Source organism: Hyla sarda, chromosome 3 (genome assembly GCF_029499605.1).
Source record: "Hyla sarda isolate aHylSar1 chromosome 3, aHylSar1.hap1, whole genome shotgun sequence".
Lineage (NCBI taxonomy): Eukaryota > Metazoa > Chordata > Amphibia > Anura > Hylidae > Hyla > Hyla sarda.
Window position 1 is genome coordinate 92727100 of NC_079191.1, and position 14056 is coordinate 92741155.

General features: G+C 43.5%; 1 protein-coding gene across 1 annotated transcript in view; it reads left to right on the plus strand.

The window, feature by feature from the left end:
• The first annotated feature begins 603 nt into the window (after nt 1–603).
• Nucleotides 604–14056, plus strand: part of LOC130360596 (thyroglobulin-like) — a 68264-nt gene continuing 54811 nt past the window's right edge. The window contains exons 1-5 of the mRNA XM_056563139.1: nt 604–724; nt 2804–2967; nt 3166–3271; nt 7713–7937; nt 11553–11777. Coding sequence (XP_056419114.1) covers nt 682–724; nt 2804–2967; nt 3166–3271; nt 7713–7937; nt 11553–11777 — 763 coding nt within the window. The 5' untranslated portion in view covers nt 604–681. The remainder of the gene's footprint in view (nt 725–2803; nt 2968–3165; nt 3272–7712; nt 7938–11552; nt 11778–14056) is intronic.

The following is a 14056-nucleotide window of genomic DNA, read 5'->3' on the forward strand; positions in this document are numbered from 1 at the left end:
CAGTGGCCGACACACCCCCTCCATGCAGCTCTATGGTGAGTGCATCACTCCCGCTCTCTTATAAAGCTGCATTTAGGGGGCGCGTCGGCTGCCGCCCTGCTTGTTCCCTGTGTGAGTAGATCTAGCCCACACCACACACATTCAGGGATTTCCAGGGATTTTGTTATTCTTCCTCTGCCCTTGCTACCTGCTCTATATCTTATTTCGCTGGATCTTAAGATTAACTTTTTGGATATACCTTATGGAGACCCCAGTCCTAAAGACCGCATTCAGATTTAGGTGAGAACCCCTAATTTATCTATCTAGGGCACTGTTCACTTACCACTCCTTACTGTATGCTGTATTGCTTATTATTGCTGTCTGACACATCTGGGGCACTGATACTGTTATATCCCATGTATGGTTCCTTTATTTTGATGTTTATGGGGTTATTTGTCCATTTTAACTGACACCTATTAAAAGTTTTATTCAGGCATTGGACCCCAGACATTTTACCAGCATTTACAGGAAAAATAACATGTCTCTGTGCCAAAACCAATAAAAGCAGCTGAAAAGGTTATATTGAGAAACTGATATGTAAATAATACAAGGACAAGGCATTTACTCAGCGTCCTCCTCTCTCTTATAAATAACGGAGAGGCTGCTGCAGCATTGTATAGGACACATTTGTAGGAACCGAGGATGACTCCGGCTTTCCAAGTGTTGATATGTCTCTGCATGTTGGGTAAGCACAGACATCCATTACTATGTGATCATACAATAGCACTTATGTAATTCATGATGGAACATTTAAACCGCATATTTGAAAGTTTATGTCTTGAAATAGATTTTAATCTATGTGTAAGTAACATTTTATTTAAGGCTGAATCCAACAGCAACTGGATCTCAGCAGATCGACTCCCACAATAAGCTGTTATTGCAGGGGCTGTCACTGCGCAATTGTCTATGTAGTATTACAGCAGCTGATAAGTACTGGAAAGATTAAGATTTTGAAATAGAAATCATTTACAAATCTGTTTAACTTTCTGGCACCAGTTGAGCATCATTTATTTTGCACATGTTTCCATCGGAGTTCCCCTTTAAGATGCACTGAATAGGATGCTGGACTTATCTCCTCTTTATACTATGTCTACTGTAAGTGGGTACATCTGTTTTTTTGTCCATGTACCGTATATACTCGAGTATAAGCCGAGTTTTTCAGCACGATTTTTCGTGCTGAAAACACCCCCCTCGGCTTATACTCGAGTGAACTCTCCACCCGCAGTGGTCTTCAACCTGCGGACCTCCAGAGGTTTCAAAACTACAACTCCCAGCAAGCCCGGGCAGCCATCGGCTGTCCGGGCTTGCTGGGAGTTGTAGTTTTGAAACCTCCGGAGGTCCGCAGGTTGAAGACCACTGCGGCCTTCGACATCATCCAGCCCCCTCTCACCCCCTTTAGTTCTGTACAGTACTCACCTCCGCTCGGCGCTGGTCCGGTGCTGCAGGACTGTCCGGTGAGGAGGTGGTCCGGTGGGATAGTGGTTCCGGGCTGCTATCTTCACCGGGGGCGCCTCTTCTCCGCGCTTCCGGCCCGGCCTCAGAATAGTCACGTTGCCTTGACAACGACGCAGAGGTACGTTCATTGCCAACGTACTTCTGCGTCATTGTCAAGGCAACGCCTCTATTCCGGGCCGGAAGCGCGGAGAAGAGGCGCCCCCGGTGAAGATAGCAGCCCGGAACCACTATCCCACCGGACCACCTCCTCACCGGACAGCCCTGCAGGACCGGACCATCGCCGAGCGGAGGTGAGTACTGTACAGAACTAAAAGGGGGTGAGAGGGGGCTGGATGATGTCGAAGGCCGGGCTTGCTGGGAGTTGTAGTTTTGAAACCTCTGGAGGTCCGCAGGTTGAAGACCACTGAGGGCGGATGATGAGAAGAGGATGATGAAGGGGGGGGGTGTGGGATGATGAAGGGGGGTGTGTGGGATGATGACAAGGGGATGATGAAGGGGGGGATGATGACAAGGGGATGATGAAGGGGGGGGGGATGATGACAAGGGGATGATGAAGGGGGGTGGGGATGATGACAAGGGGATGATGAAGGGGGGTGGGGATGATGACAAGGGAATGATGAAGGGGGGTGGGGATGATGACAAGGGAATGATGAAGGGGGGTGGGGATGATGACAAGGGGATGATGAAGGGGGGTGGGGATGATGACAAGGGGATGATGAAGGGGGGTGGGGATGATGACAAGGGGATGATGAAGGGGGGATGTGTGGGATGATGACAAGGGGATGATGAAGGGGGGATGTGTGGGATGATGACAAGGGGATGATGAAGGGGGATGTGTGGGATGATGACAAGGGGATGATGACAGGTGATGATGATGAGGGTCTGGATGATGACAGGCGGTGATGATGATGAGGATGTTAATGACGGGTCTGGATGATGACAGGGGGGGATGATGTATTTCCCACCCTAGGCTTATACTCGAGTCAATAACTTTTCCTGGGATTTTGGGTTGAAATTAGGGGTCTCGACTTATACTCGGGTCGGCTTATACTCGAGTATAAACGGTATATCAGCCTCTCTTCGAAGCAAGCGGGGGGTCCTATTTGTGGAATCGGTATTAATGTCTCTGTGACATGTCCCCAAAAAAATGTAATTTTAAATGGCAGAGACAATTTAAGTATTTCATTTTGTTTGTTAAAAAATAAGAATCTTTGACACTTTTAAACATGCTTGCATTTATCGCAAAGAGAATATTCTGTAAGAGGAGTGTGTTATTCTCACTTTTAACCCTTATTCTGCAATTTTACAGGACTGAGCTTTGCAGCACCAAAACCAAGAGACATACGTTGGTGTGTGACGTCAGAGACTGAAGTAAAAAAGTGCAATGATCAAGCAAAATCCTGCAGTGTCAATGGGTTTGTCCTCAAATGTGTGAAAAAATCAAGCACTGAGGACTGCATGAAAGCTATAAGTGTAAGTACAGCACATAGACATGGTAAAAGGTTTGCCCAGTCGGGGTCTGGGTGTTCAGACCCTCATTGATCTCTAAGTTAAGAGATCCACTGATAAATTCAACTGATCGCTGGGGATCAGCTCATACTTGGGGATCCATGCTATCAGAAAGGGAATAAAAGAGACCAATATAACAATTATATCCCTATATTTTTTCAGGATGGACAAGCGGATGCCATTTCTCTGAATAATGAACAAGTTCACAAAGCTTCATTAAATCCCTTTAATTTGAGGCCTATCATGACTGGCAGTCATTCTCAGAGAGGCAAGTGATATAATACATTTTTGGATTTTATTTGTCATTAAAGAAAGTGAACAAAAACCACAAAAACATTATTTTTGATATATAATTGATAAGATGATAAGTCTACAGACCTAAGGTGCTCATATACATTAGAGTAAATAATTTAAGAGGGGGTTAAGGAGGTCATTATGACAGGCTCAGACCGTCCCAATGCAGCCATCACTAAGGCATTTTATATACCCAGATGTGGTAGTTCGGGGGGTGTAGGGTGAATAGGATGTAGCTGTGCGGTGATGAAAGGGTGTTGCATTAACTCTTAACTGTTGTGACGCCAGGGTGCGGGTTCCTCCTCATATATATATCCTACCGCCACCCGTCCCAGGAACGATACGGAGGAATAAAGGATTGTTCACAACCAGGATTGTAGTAAACTGGAATTATCTTTACTGCAGATTTTATGCTGGATGAAATCAGCAAACAGTCTATACAGTGGACCGGTACTTAGGCTCCTCCCAGGTTGGTTGGGACCTTGTAGGGAATAAGCTTTGAGGCTTGTTTTACGCTGTTCCACTGTATTTAGGTTAGTTAGGTTCAGTAGTCACGTAAGATTTTAGTAGAGAGTTGGATAAACTCACAGTTTGCAAGATGCTGAAGAGATAGGCTTCAGGCCTAGATTTGTCTTGTAGGTATGCACAGAGCTGTGTTCTCTCTGTTAGTCCGGAACCCAAGAGAGAGATGATTGGAAACAGCGCCCTTATATGGCAAGGGGGCAGGCTCAAAGCTTATTGGATCCCCAAAGCTGTCAGTCCTATTACAAAGGATTGTGGTACATCAGGTGGCAAAATCATGTGACCTGAAAGGTCCTTAACCTTAGCATCACATTTACTATAGATCACATGACCTAAGGTTCTGGAAGTATCCTTTCTAAAATAAAATATATACAATATACACATTAAATTAAAGAAGGAAGAGGGGACTAGGGGTTATCCCATTAAGAGACTCCTATCAGGACGAAGGAACTCTGACCATGGGGACTTATGACACAAGGTACAGGACCATGTCCAGTACCGGGACACCACACCGACATTGTTGGGCATTTGACGAATAGCCGCTAGGCACAGCTTTTTTATCACCCTATGTCCACGGTCAGGCTCAGACCCATTTGTCACTGAATAATATTAAGAGCTCAGTCACATGGCATTACTTAGAGTGTAGGGTATTATCTGACCTTTCTCATTTACTGATAGCAGTATAGTCTGCATATTCCAATATTGCATCTATTCAGTTGTTCTTTTTACATATAACATTCACCATTGTGGGGATTACATCTCACATTATAGGGTTATCCCCTGTTCATTTAAAGCATTATATTACACCCTGTACCAAATTATTATGCACGTGATATTTAAGTGTCACAAAGATTAAAGGAGTACTCCGGCCCTGAGACATCTTATCCCCTATCTAAAGGATATATGGAAGATGTTCTGCTCATGCTCATTTGCTGTATGTAATATTTCATTCTACTTGTAACAACTGCCATCATGCAGTTTCAGATATTGGACAGGTGAATTGACTTTGTATGTGCAACTCTATTCTGCATGGATTTCTTCATTGTCTTGGGACACTCCTCGGTCTGAAAGTACTCCTCGGTGCTCTCTCCTGTCTGATAGCACTCCTCTGTGCTCTCTCCTGTCTGATAGTACTCCTCTGTGCTCTCTCCTGTCTGATAGCACTCCTCTGTGCTTTCTCCTGTCTGATATCACTCCACTGTGCTCTCTCCTGTCTGATGTCACTCTGCTGTGCTCTCTCCTGTCTGATAGCACTCCTCTGTGCTCTCTCCTATCTGATAGGACTCCTCTGAGCTCTCTCCTGTCTGATAGGACTCCTATGTTCTCTTTCCTGTCTGATAGCACTTCTCTGTGCTCTCTCCTGTCTGATAGCACTCCTCTGTGCACTCTCCTGTCCCATAGCACTCCTCTGTGCTCTCTCCTGTCTGACAGCACTCCTCTGTGCTCTCTCCTGTCTGATAGTACTCCTCTGTGCTCTCTCCTGTTTGATAGTACTCATCTGCTCTCTCCTGTCTGATAGCACTCCTCTGTGCTCTCCCCTGTCTGATAGGACTCTTCTGTGCTCTCACCTGTCTGATAGTACTCCTCTGTGCTCTCTCCTGTCTGATAGCACTCCTCTGTGCTCTCTTTTGTCTGATATCACTCCTCTGTGCTCTTTCCTGTCTAATAGGACTCCTCTGTGCTCTCTCCTGTCTGATAGTATTCCTCTGTGCTCTCTCATGTCTGATAGGACTCCTCTGTGCTCTCTCCTGTCTGAAAGTATTCCTCTGTGCCCTCTCCTGTCTGATAGCACTCCCCTGTGCTCTCTCCTGTTTGATAGGACTCCTCTGTGCTTTCTCCTGTCTGATAGCACTCCTCTGTGCTCTCTCCTGTCTGATAGTGCTCCTCTGTGCTCTCTCCTGTCTGATTCAACTCCTTTGTGCTCTCTACTGTCTGATAGGACTCCTCTGTGCTCTCTCGTTTGATAGGACTCCTCTGTGCTCTCTCCTGTCTGATACCACTCATCTGTTCTCTCTCCTGTCTGATACCAGTCCTCTGTGCTCTCTACTGTCTGATGGTACTCCTCTGTGCTCTCTCCTGTCTGATAGCACTCCTCTGTGCTCTCTCCTGTCTGATAGCACTCCTCTGTGCTTTCTCCTGTCTGATAGCACTCCTCTGTGCTCTCTTCTGTCTGATAGCACTTCTCTGTGCTCTCTCCTGTCTGATAGTACTCCTCTGTGCTCTTTCCTGTCTGATACTACTACTCTGTAGTCTCTCCTGTCTGATACTACTCCTCTGTGCCCTCTCCTGTCTGATAGGACTCCTCTGTGCTCTCTCCTGTCTGATAGCACTCCTCTGTGCTCTCTACTGTCTTATAGGACTCCTCTGTACTCTCTCCTGTCTGATAGTACTCCTATGTGCTCTCTCCTGTCTGATAGTACTCCTCTGTGCTCTCTCCTGTCTGATAGCACTCCTCTGTGCTCTATCCTGTCTGCTAGCACTCCTCTGTGCTCTCTTGTCTGCTAGCACTCCTCTGTGCTCTCTCCTGTCTGATAGTACTCCTCTGTGCTCTCTTCTGTCTGATATCACTCTGCTGTGCTCTCTTCTGTCTGATATCACTCCTCTGTGCTCTCTCCTGTCTGATAGCACTCCTCTGTGCTCTCTCCTGTCTGATAGGACTCCTCTGTGCTCTCTTCTGTCTGATAGCACTCCTCTGTGCTCTCTCCTGTCTGATAGCACTCCTTTGTGCTTTCTCCTGTCTGATAGCACTCCTCTGTGCTCTCTCCTGTCTGATAGCACTCCTCTGTGCTTTCTCCTGTCGGATAGGACTCCTCTGTGCTCTCTCCTATCTGATAGTACTCTTCTGTGCTCTTTCCTGTCCTATAAGACAGAGGAGAGCCATCCCACCCTCACTTACTGGACTTTGTCCATGCCTGTGCTTCAGATTGGACAAAGCCATGATTTTATAAGCCATGATTTCCATAAAAAGAAAATAACATTTTCTTGTGAAGTATATTAGAAAGGTTAATGTTTTGCCAAGATGTACAACATATGAAAAGTTATTGAATATGACAGTGCCCATTTAAATATATTATTTCTTACTTGGGACACATCTATATCTACATTATTATATTTATGTGTTTTTCTGGTGATATCAGTATCCTGTTATAGATTGAATTTGGTTTTTCCCTGATGAGTTTGGCATCTCATTTCTAAGCAAAACACGTAAGAAAATAATGGGATCTAATTATGTTGGGTATTAGGTTATGTGAACACCAGTGATATATATCGATATATTGTACCCAAGAGGTTTTATTAACTGTGGTTGTCACCACTAAGGCCAGTCCCGGATTGAACTAGTGTCTGTCTCTCCACTTGTATAAATTGTTCACCTGAAACTCCCTTTCTTCTTCCTCCAGTTGTTTTCTCATTTTATCATATTTTTAGATAATACCCATCTGTTAAACACATCTCTTCCTCACTCACTTACTGGGGTAGTGAAGAATATGTTGTCAAGAACAATAGATCTTACTCTGTGTGTGAAAACATGCATAAATAGAAATATTTTTTTACTTAAAGGGACTAATCAGGAATAGAAACCCAGAACTATTTTTTCCAAAAACATCGCCACCTCTGTCCTCAGGTCGTGTGTGGTGTTGCAGGTCAGTTGTAGTGAAGTGAATGGAGCCAAGTTGTAATACCGCACATAACCTAAATACAGAGGTGGCGCTGGTTTTAGAAGAAATTAGCTCTGTTTTTTTGTGTTTTTTTTAAATTCCTGGACAACCCCTTTAAGCCTGCTAGGAGAAAATATATGTCAATACACCTATGTACACATGCAACAAAATATGTGACACCTCAATCTAGCTCAATTCTCACAGAACTTTGTTTTTTATTTTTGTTGTTATACATAGATCAAGGCCCCTGTCAAAAGGAACGTCAAGCTCTGCTTGGAGCAGGGAGACCCCTACTGGGAGCTTTTGTGCCTGAGTGCGATGAAAAGGGCAACTATATTCCAAAGCAATGCCATGGCAGCACAGGTTACTGTTGGTGTGTTAATGAAGAAGGTAAAGAGATTGATGGAACAAAAACATCACCAGGACAACCATCCCAAACGTGTGAAGATTCAGCAGCTAAAAGTAAGATACAGTTCTCAATTTCATTTTACAGTTGGGTATAGCTGACGTATGAATACTGCACCTCCACTGCTGTATGTATGTATGTATGAAATAAATACATTTCATGGTCATCTACCATTAAAAGTTAAATCCTTGGTGGCCTGTTTCAAAATCATTTATTGGACAAATAATAGTGCCCAAGGACATTATATAATTTGTATATGATATTTGTCAGCAACCCCTTCCCCTTCCTTTTGTAGGCCTCATTTCTATCTGTAAGTTCTTCTAGAGTTTGCGGGTGGGGACTAGCTGCTGTGATCTCTCCCATACATTGCACGCACACACACAGTGGGGCAAAAAAGTATTTAGTCAGCCGCCAATTGTGCAAGTTCTCCCACTTAAATAGATGAGAGAAGCCTGTAATTTTCATCAAAGGTATACTTCAACTATGAGAGACAGAATGGGGGGAAAGAATACAGGAAATTTCATTGTAGGATTTCTAATGAATTAGTTGGTAAAATCCCTGGTAAAATAAGTATTTGGTCACCTACAACAAGCAAGATTTTGGGCTCTCACAGACCTGTAACTTCTTCTTTAAGAGTCTCCTCTGTCCTCCACTCAATAGGTGTATTAGTGGCACCTGTCTGAACTTGTTATCAGTATAAAAGACACCTGTCCACAACCTCACACAGTCACACTCCAAACTCCACTATGGCTAAGACCAAAGAGCTGTTGAAGGACACCAGAAACAAAATTGTAGACCTGCACCAAGCGGGAAAGACTGAATATTGCAAAAGGCAAGCAGCTCGGTGTGAAGAAATCAACTGTGGGAGCAATTATTAGAAAATGGACAACATACAAGACCACTGATAATCTCCCTCGATCTGGAGCTCCACGCAATATCTCACTCTGTGGTGTCAAAATGATCACAAGAATGGTGAGCAAAAATCCCAGAACCACGGGGGGACCTAGTGAATGACCTGCAGAGAGCTGGGACCAAAGTAACAAAGGCTACCATCTGTAACACACTACGCCGCCAGGGACTCAAATCATGCAGTGCCAGATGTGTCCCCCTGCTTAAGCTAGTACATATCTGGGCCTATCTGAAGTTTGCTAGAGAGCATTTGGATGATCCAGAAGAGGATTGGGAGAATGTAATATGGTCAGATAAAACCAAAGTAGAACTTTTTGGTAAAAACTCAACTCGTCGAGAAAGAATGCTGAGTTGCATCCAAAGAACACCATATCTACTGTGAAACATGGGGGTGGAAACATCATGCTCTGGGGCTGTTTTTCTGTAAAAGGTACCAGGACAACTAATCCGTGTAAAGAGAAGAATGAATGGGGTCCTCTATCGTGAGATTTTGAGTTAAAACCTCCTTCCATCAGCAAGGGCAAAATGAATTGTGACTGGGTCTTTCAGCATGACAATGATCCCAAATGCACAACCCGGGCAATGAAGGAGTGGCTTCATAAGAAGCATTTCAAAGTCCTGGAGTAGCCTAGTCAGTCTCCATATCTCAACCCCATAGAAAACCTTTGGAGTGAGTTGAAAGTCCATGTTTCCCAGCGACAGCCCCAAAACATCACTGCTCTAGAGGAGATCTGCATAGAGGAATGGGCCAAAATTCCAGCAACAGTGTGTGTGAAAACCTTGTGAAGACTTACAGAAAACGTTTGACCTCTGTCATTGCCAACAAAGGTTATATAACAAAGTATTGAGATTTACTTTTGTTATTGATCAAATACTTATTTTCCACCATAATTTGAAAATAAATTCTTAAAAAATCAGACAATGTGATTTTATGGATTTTTTTTCTCATTATATCTCTCATAGTTCAGGTATAGCTATGATGAAAATTAGAGGCCTCTCTCATCTTTTTAAGTGGGAGAACTTGCACAATTGGTGGCTGACTAAATACTTTTTTGCCCCACTGTACAAACTAGCACAGACAGAGAAGAGGGCATCCTGCTCCCCTATGTCTCTTTAGCACACTCTTAGAAGCAGCAGTAGCATGGATGGCATTATAGAGTAGTACTGAGCAGTGTCAGTTGTGAATCATGCACTCTATTCTGGAGCATAAACTATGTCCCTAGTTTTCGCCAAACACTGTTCCCACTATCCATTCTGCAGAAAAGAACACTTCTCCAGCACGGAAGCTCAAATGCAGGTGCAATCTTTTATTGATTGACAACAATACACATGGACAGACAGGCAGTGATGCATTTCGATTGTCTCAGTGATCTTAGTCGTACTGACACCATAGGCGTATCAGTATGACTAAGATCGCTGAGACGATCGAAACGCGTCACTGCCTGTCCGTCCATGTGTATTGCTGTCCATCAATAAAAGATTGCACCTGCATTTGAGCTTCCATGCTGGACAATTGTTCTTTTCTGCTTACTGCATACAGTGAAGTCTGCACCGTTCCGTGACGCGGTGGTCAAGCAGGGGCTTAGCTGGACTTTGTCTTCTATTTCCACTATCCATTCTATAACAAAAATTATTATAATAATTATTTATTGATATAACGCACACAGATTTAACAGCGCTGTACACTCAGATTGGTCCCTTTCCCCATTGTGGCTTAAAATCTAAACTTATTAGTATGTTTTTGATTTGTGGGAGAAAACCGGAATACCCTGAGAAAAACCCACGCAAACATGGAGAAAACATACAAACTCTTTGCAGGTGTTGTACTTGGTAGAAATTGAACCAATTGCCACATTACTTTGTCCCTCCTGTGTTGATCAAGAAGATGGCAAAAATCCCTTATGATGCTGATCCCAATAGCCCCATACTAGGAAAAAAAAAATTTCCCGACTCCAAATATCGCAATCAGAATAAATCCCTTGTTCAACGTTCTTTCCCTATAAATCAATTATCCATAACCTGTAATGTTATTACTCTCCAGAAACACATCCAGGCCTCTTTTTTATTATTTTTAATGAGTTTACCATGACCACTTCCTCTGGCAGAAATTTCCAAAGTCTCACTGCTCTTACAGTAAAGAACACCCGTCTGTGCTGGTGTAGAAACCTTATTTCCTCTAGATGCAAAGGATGCCGCCTTGTTATAGATACAGATTACATACAGATTATAGATACATTACTATTCAGACACAAAATGGTTAACATGAAACAGGTATCTGCTAAACACACACTTACTGGGGTAGTGGAGAATGTGCTGCCAATAATAATAAACCTTACTCTGTGTGTGAATACTAGTGTTGGGCGTGAATATTCGCATTTAAAAATTTTATCGCAAATATTGTGAATATATTTGCTATATATTCGAAATTACGAATATTCACTTTCTTCCGCATATTCGCATATGTGAATATTCGCATATTCCTTCTTTTCACTTCTGGGCCAATTAGAATGATGCAAATACACTTGTCAGAGGTTATCAACAACATCCCTAGCAACCAATAGTAAAGTTGTCCACCCCCTAACTGTTTTCTTCCTCGAATACGCGAATATGAAAATATGCGAATATAACAAATATGCGAAATTTGCGAATATAGGACGAATATTCGTCTATATATTCACAAAATATTGTGAATTCGAATATGGCCAATGCCACTCATCCCTATTGAATACATGCATAAATAGAAAAATGTGTTCATTTTGTAGATCAAGGCCCCTGTCAAAAGGAACGTCAGGCTCTGCTTGGAGCATCAAGACCCCTACTGGGAGCTTTTGTGCCCGAGTGCGATGAAAAGGGCAACTATATTCCAAAGCAATGCCATGGCAGCACAGGTTACTGTTGGTGTGTTAATGAAGAAGGTAAAGAGATTGATGGAACAAAAACATCACCAGGACAACCATCCCAAACGTGTGAAGATTCAGCAGCTAAAAGTGAGATACAGTTCTCAATTTTACAGTTGGGTATAGCTGACATATGAATACTGCACCTCCACTGCTGTATGTATGTATGAAATAAATACATTACATGGTCATCTACTTTTTAAGTAAAATTTTGGTGACCTCTTTCAAAATCATTTAAAGGGGTACTCCACTGGCCAGCATTCTGAAGTAAATGTACCGAACGCTGTTTTCTCGCTGCGTATGTCGGCCACGCCCCTCGTAACATCAAGGCCATGCCCCATCAATGCAAGTCTATGGGAGGGGGCTTTACGGCCATCACGCCCCCTCTCATAGACCTGCATTGAGGGGATGTGGTCATGACATCACGAGGGGGGTGGCTGACCCCCGCAGCACGAAAAGAGCATTCAGAACATTTACTTCCGTGACAAAAACAGTGACAAAAATAAGAAATAAATAAGTGGATGCGCGCAGTGTGTAATACTGCCCGGACATCCATCTATAAAAAATTCCCCGATCCTAGCCGGAAGGCCAGGATACTAAGGGTGAGTGCCTAGAAGAGTGAGAGAAAAAGTGCGTGCTACGTGCTTTCCTTCAAGTGGGGTTGCCAATCCCAAGTGAATTCCGGCAATCTGGGGTCACCACTCCCAGGCCACTTGTGCACCTCGGCCTTCACTCTACCCGGACCTTAAGGCCAGATCCAGCAGGGAACAGGTCTCATTGGGGACAACTGCTGTGCTATAAAGCCATCCCTGGTACACCTGTCCTACTGTGTGGTTCCCCATCCTGCCTTGGTGGTCTTCCACACCGCCAACTAACAGGAAAGGTACTACACTTGATCTTGGCCAAAAGGCCGAGAAACGATGATATGCATGATATTTGCATGCACTTCAGCTACAGAGCAGAGTGCTCACATGACTGGCAACTCCACATCACTGGGACGTGGAGTGGCAGAAGAGGATTATGTAAATTGATGGAAGATGGACAGAGGCAGGGGCAGCAAGCTGGTGGGGACCCGCCTCATAAGCACAATTAAATGAATTCAGCTTAGGAACTTCTAAAGGCACAAAGTATCACAGTAACAACTGGACAGAATGTAATAAGTGACCCCTCTTTGGATTCCTGGTCACCCACACTATAACCCAGTGTATTATGTTTACTGTGGGTGATCAGGGTGACAGTTTTCCTTTTTAAGGAAACATACAGACATAGAAAGCTTAGGTTAGCACTCACCCCAATGGGCTGCTAATGGTGCAGACGGACACTTTTGTGTCCATTTCCTCCCATTCTTTGCAGTAACCATAAGGCCGGTTTCAGGCAAGCGTGTCACATGCATATTTTTGCATCCACATTGCAGAAAAAAGTCTACTCACATCTACTTGAAGTGCATTTCCTGGCTTTTGACACTTTTTCCAAAGAATAAGAGTTTAAAGAAAAAAACAACAACAAAAAAACCCTACAATCTCATTGCTCTACTGACTCCTGATCCAGCTCCATACCACTCTGCAATGCTTGGCGTTAGTATCCCAATGACGTCCCATACACTTGCATGGGACCACTACAGCCAATTGCTGGCCTTGGTGCTCATGTGCAAGAAGAAAAGGGCTTGTGACCACTAAGGCTAGTGGTCATTTGTAAAGTTAATGGGATTTAATCAGGGTAATTCTGATAGGAACTAAAGAGTGTAGCAAGCTAAATGGTATGTTCTTTTTTTTTTTTACCCTCCTATTCACTGCTCCTGTACAATTTTGGCAAAAGCAGAAAATTATTGCTTTTTCAGTTAACATAATTAAAATGTCCCTTTGTCTAATTTTTGCTGTTGGATACATTTTATGGAACTCCCTGGTGATTTTTTGTTTTCCTCTCGGAATATCCACCTAATGTGTCCATGGTGCCAATGGGAAGAAGCCATTTTTAATAATTGGCTCCTTTTTGCTGGCCTGGCAATAGCAGGATTCCACCAGCCACGAATGGATGTACAAGAGGATTTAGGTGGTGGGACTGAGTTACTGGGTCTGTGCATAAACCCACACAGGATACATGAGCTGAATCTTCTGAGAAAGAACCCAAAAAACAGCAGAAAGCACCAGAAGACATAACTTGCACTGGAAGATTTTTTGTAAAATTGAAAAATGGTATTTTATATGATGTAACAGAAAAATGTAGCATTCAGTCATGAGACGACCCATTTGATAAGACTAAAATTAAATGCACAAGACATACATGCACTCACAGGCCGTGGGATGTGTTGCCGGGGCTCTTCCTGCATTGTGATCACCACATGTGGTGTTATCAATACTGTCATTCAAATA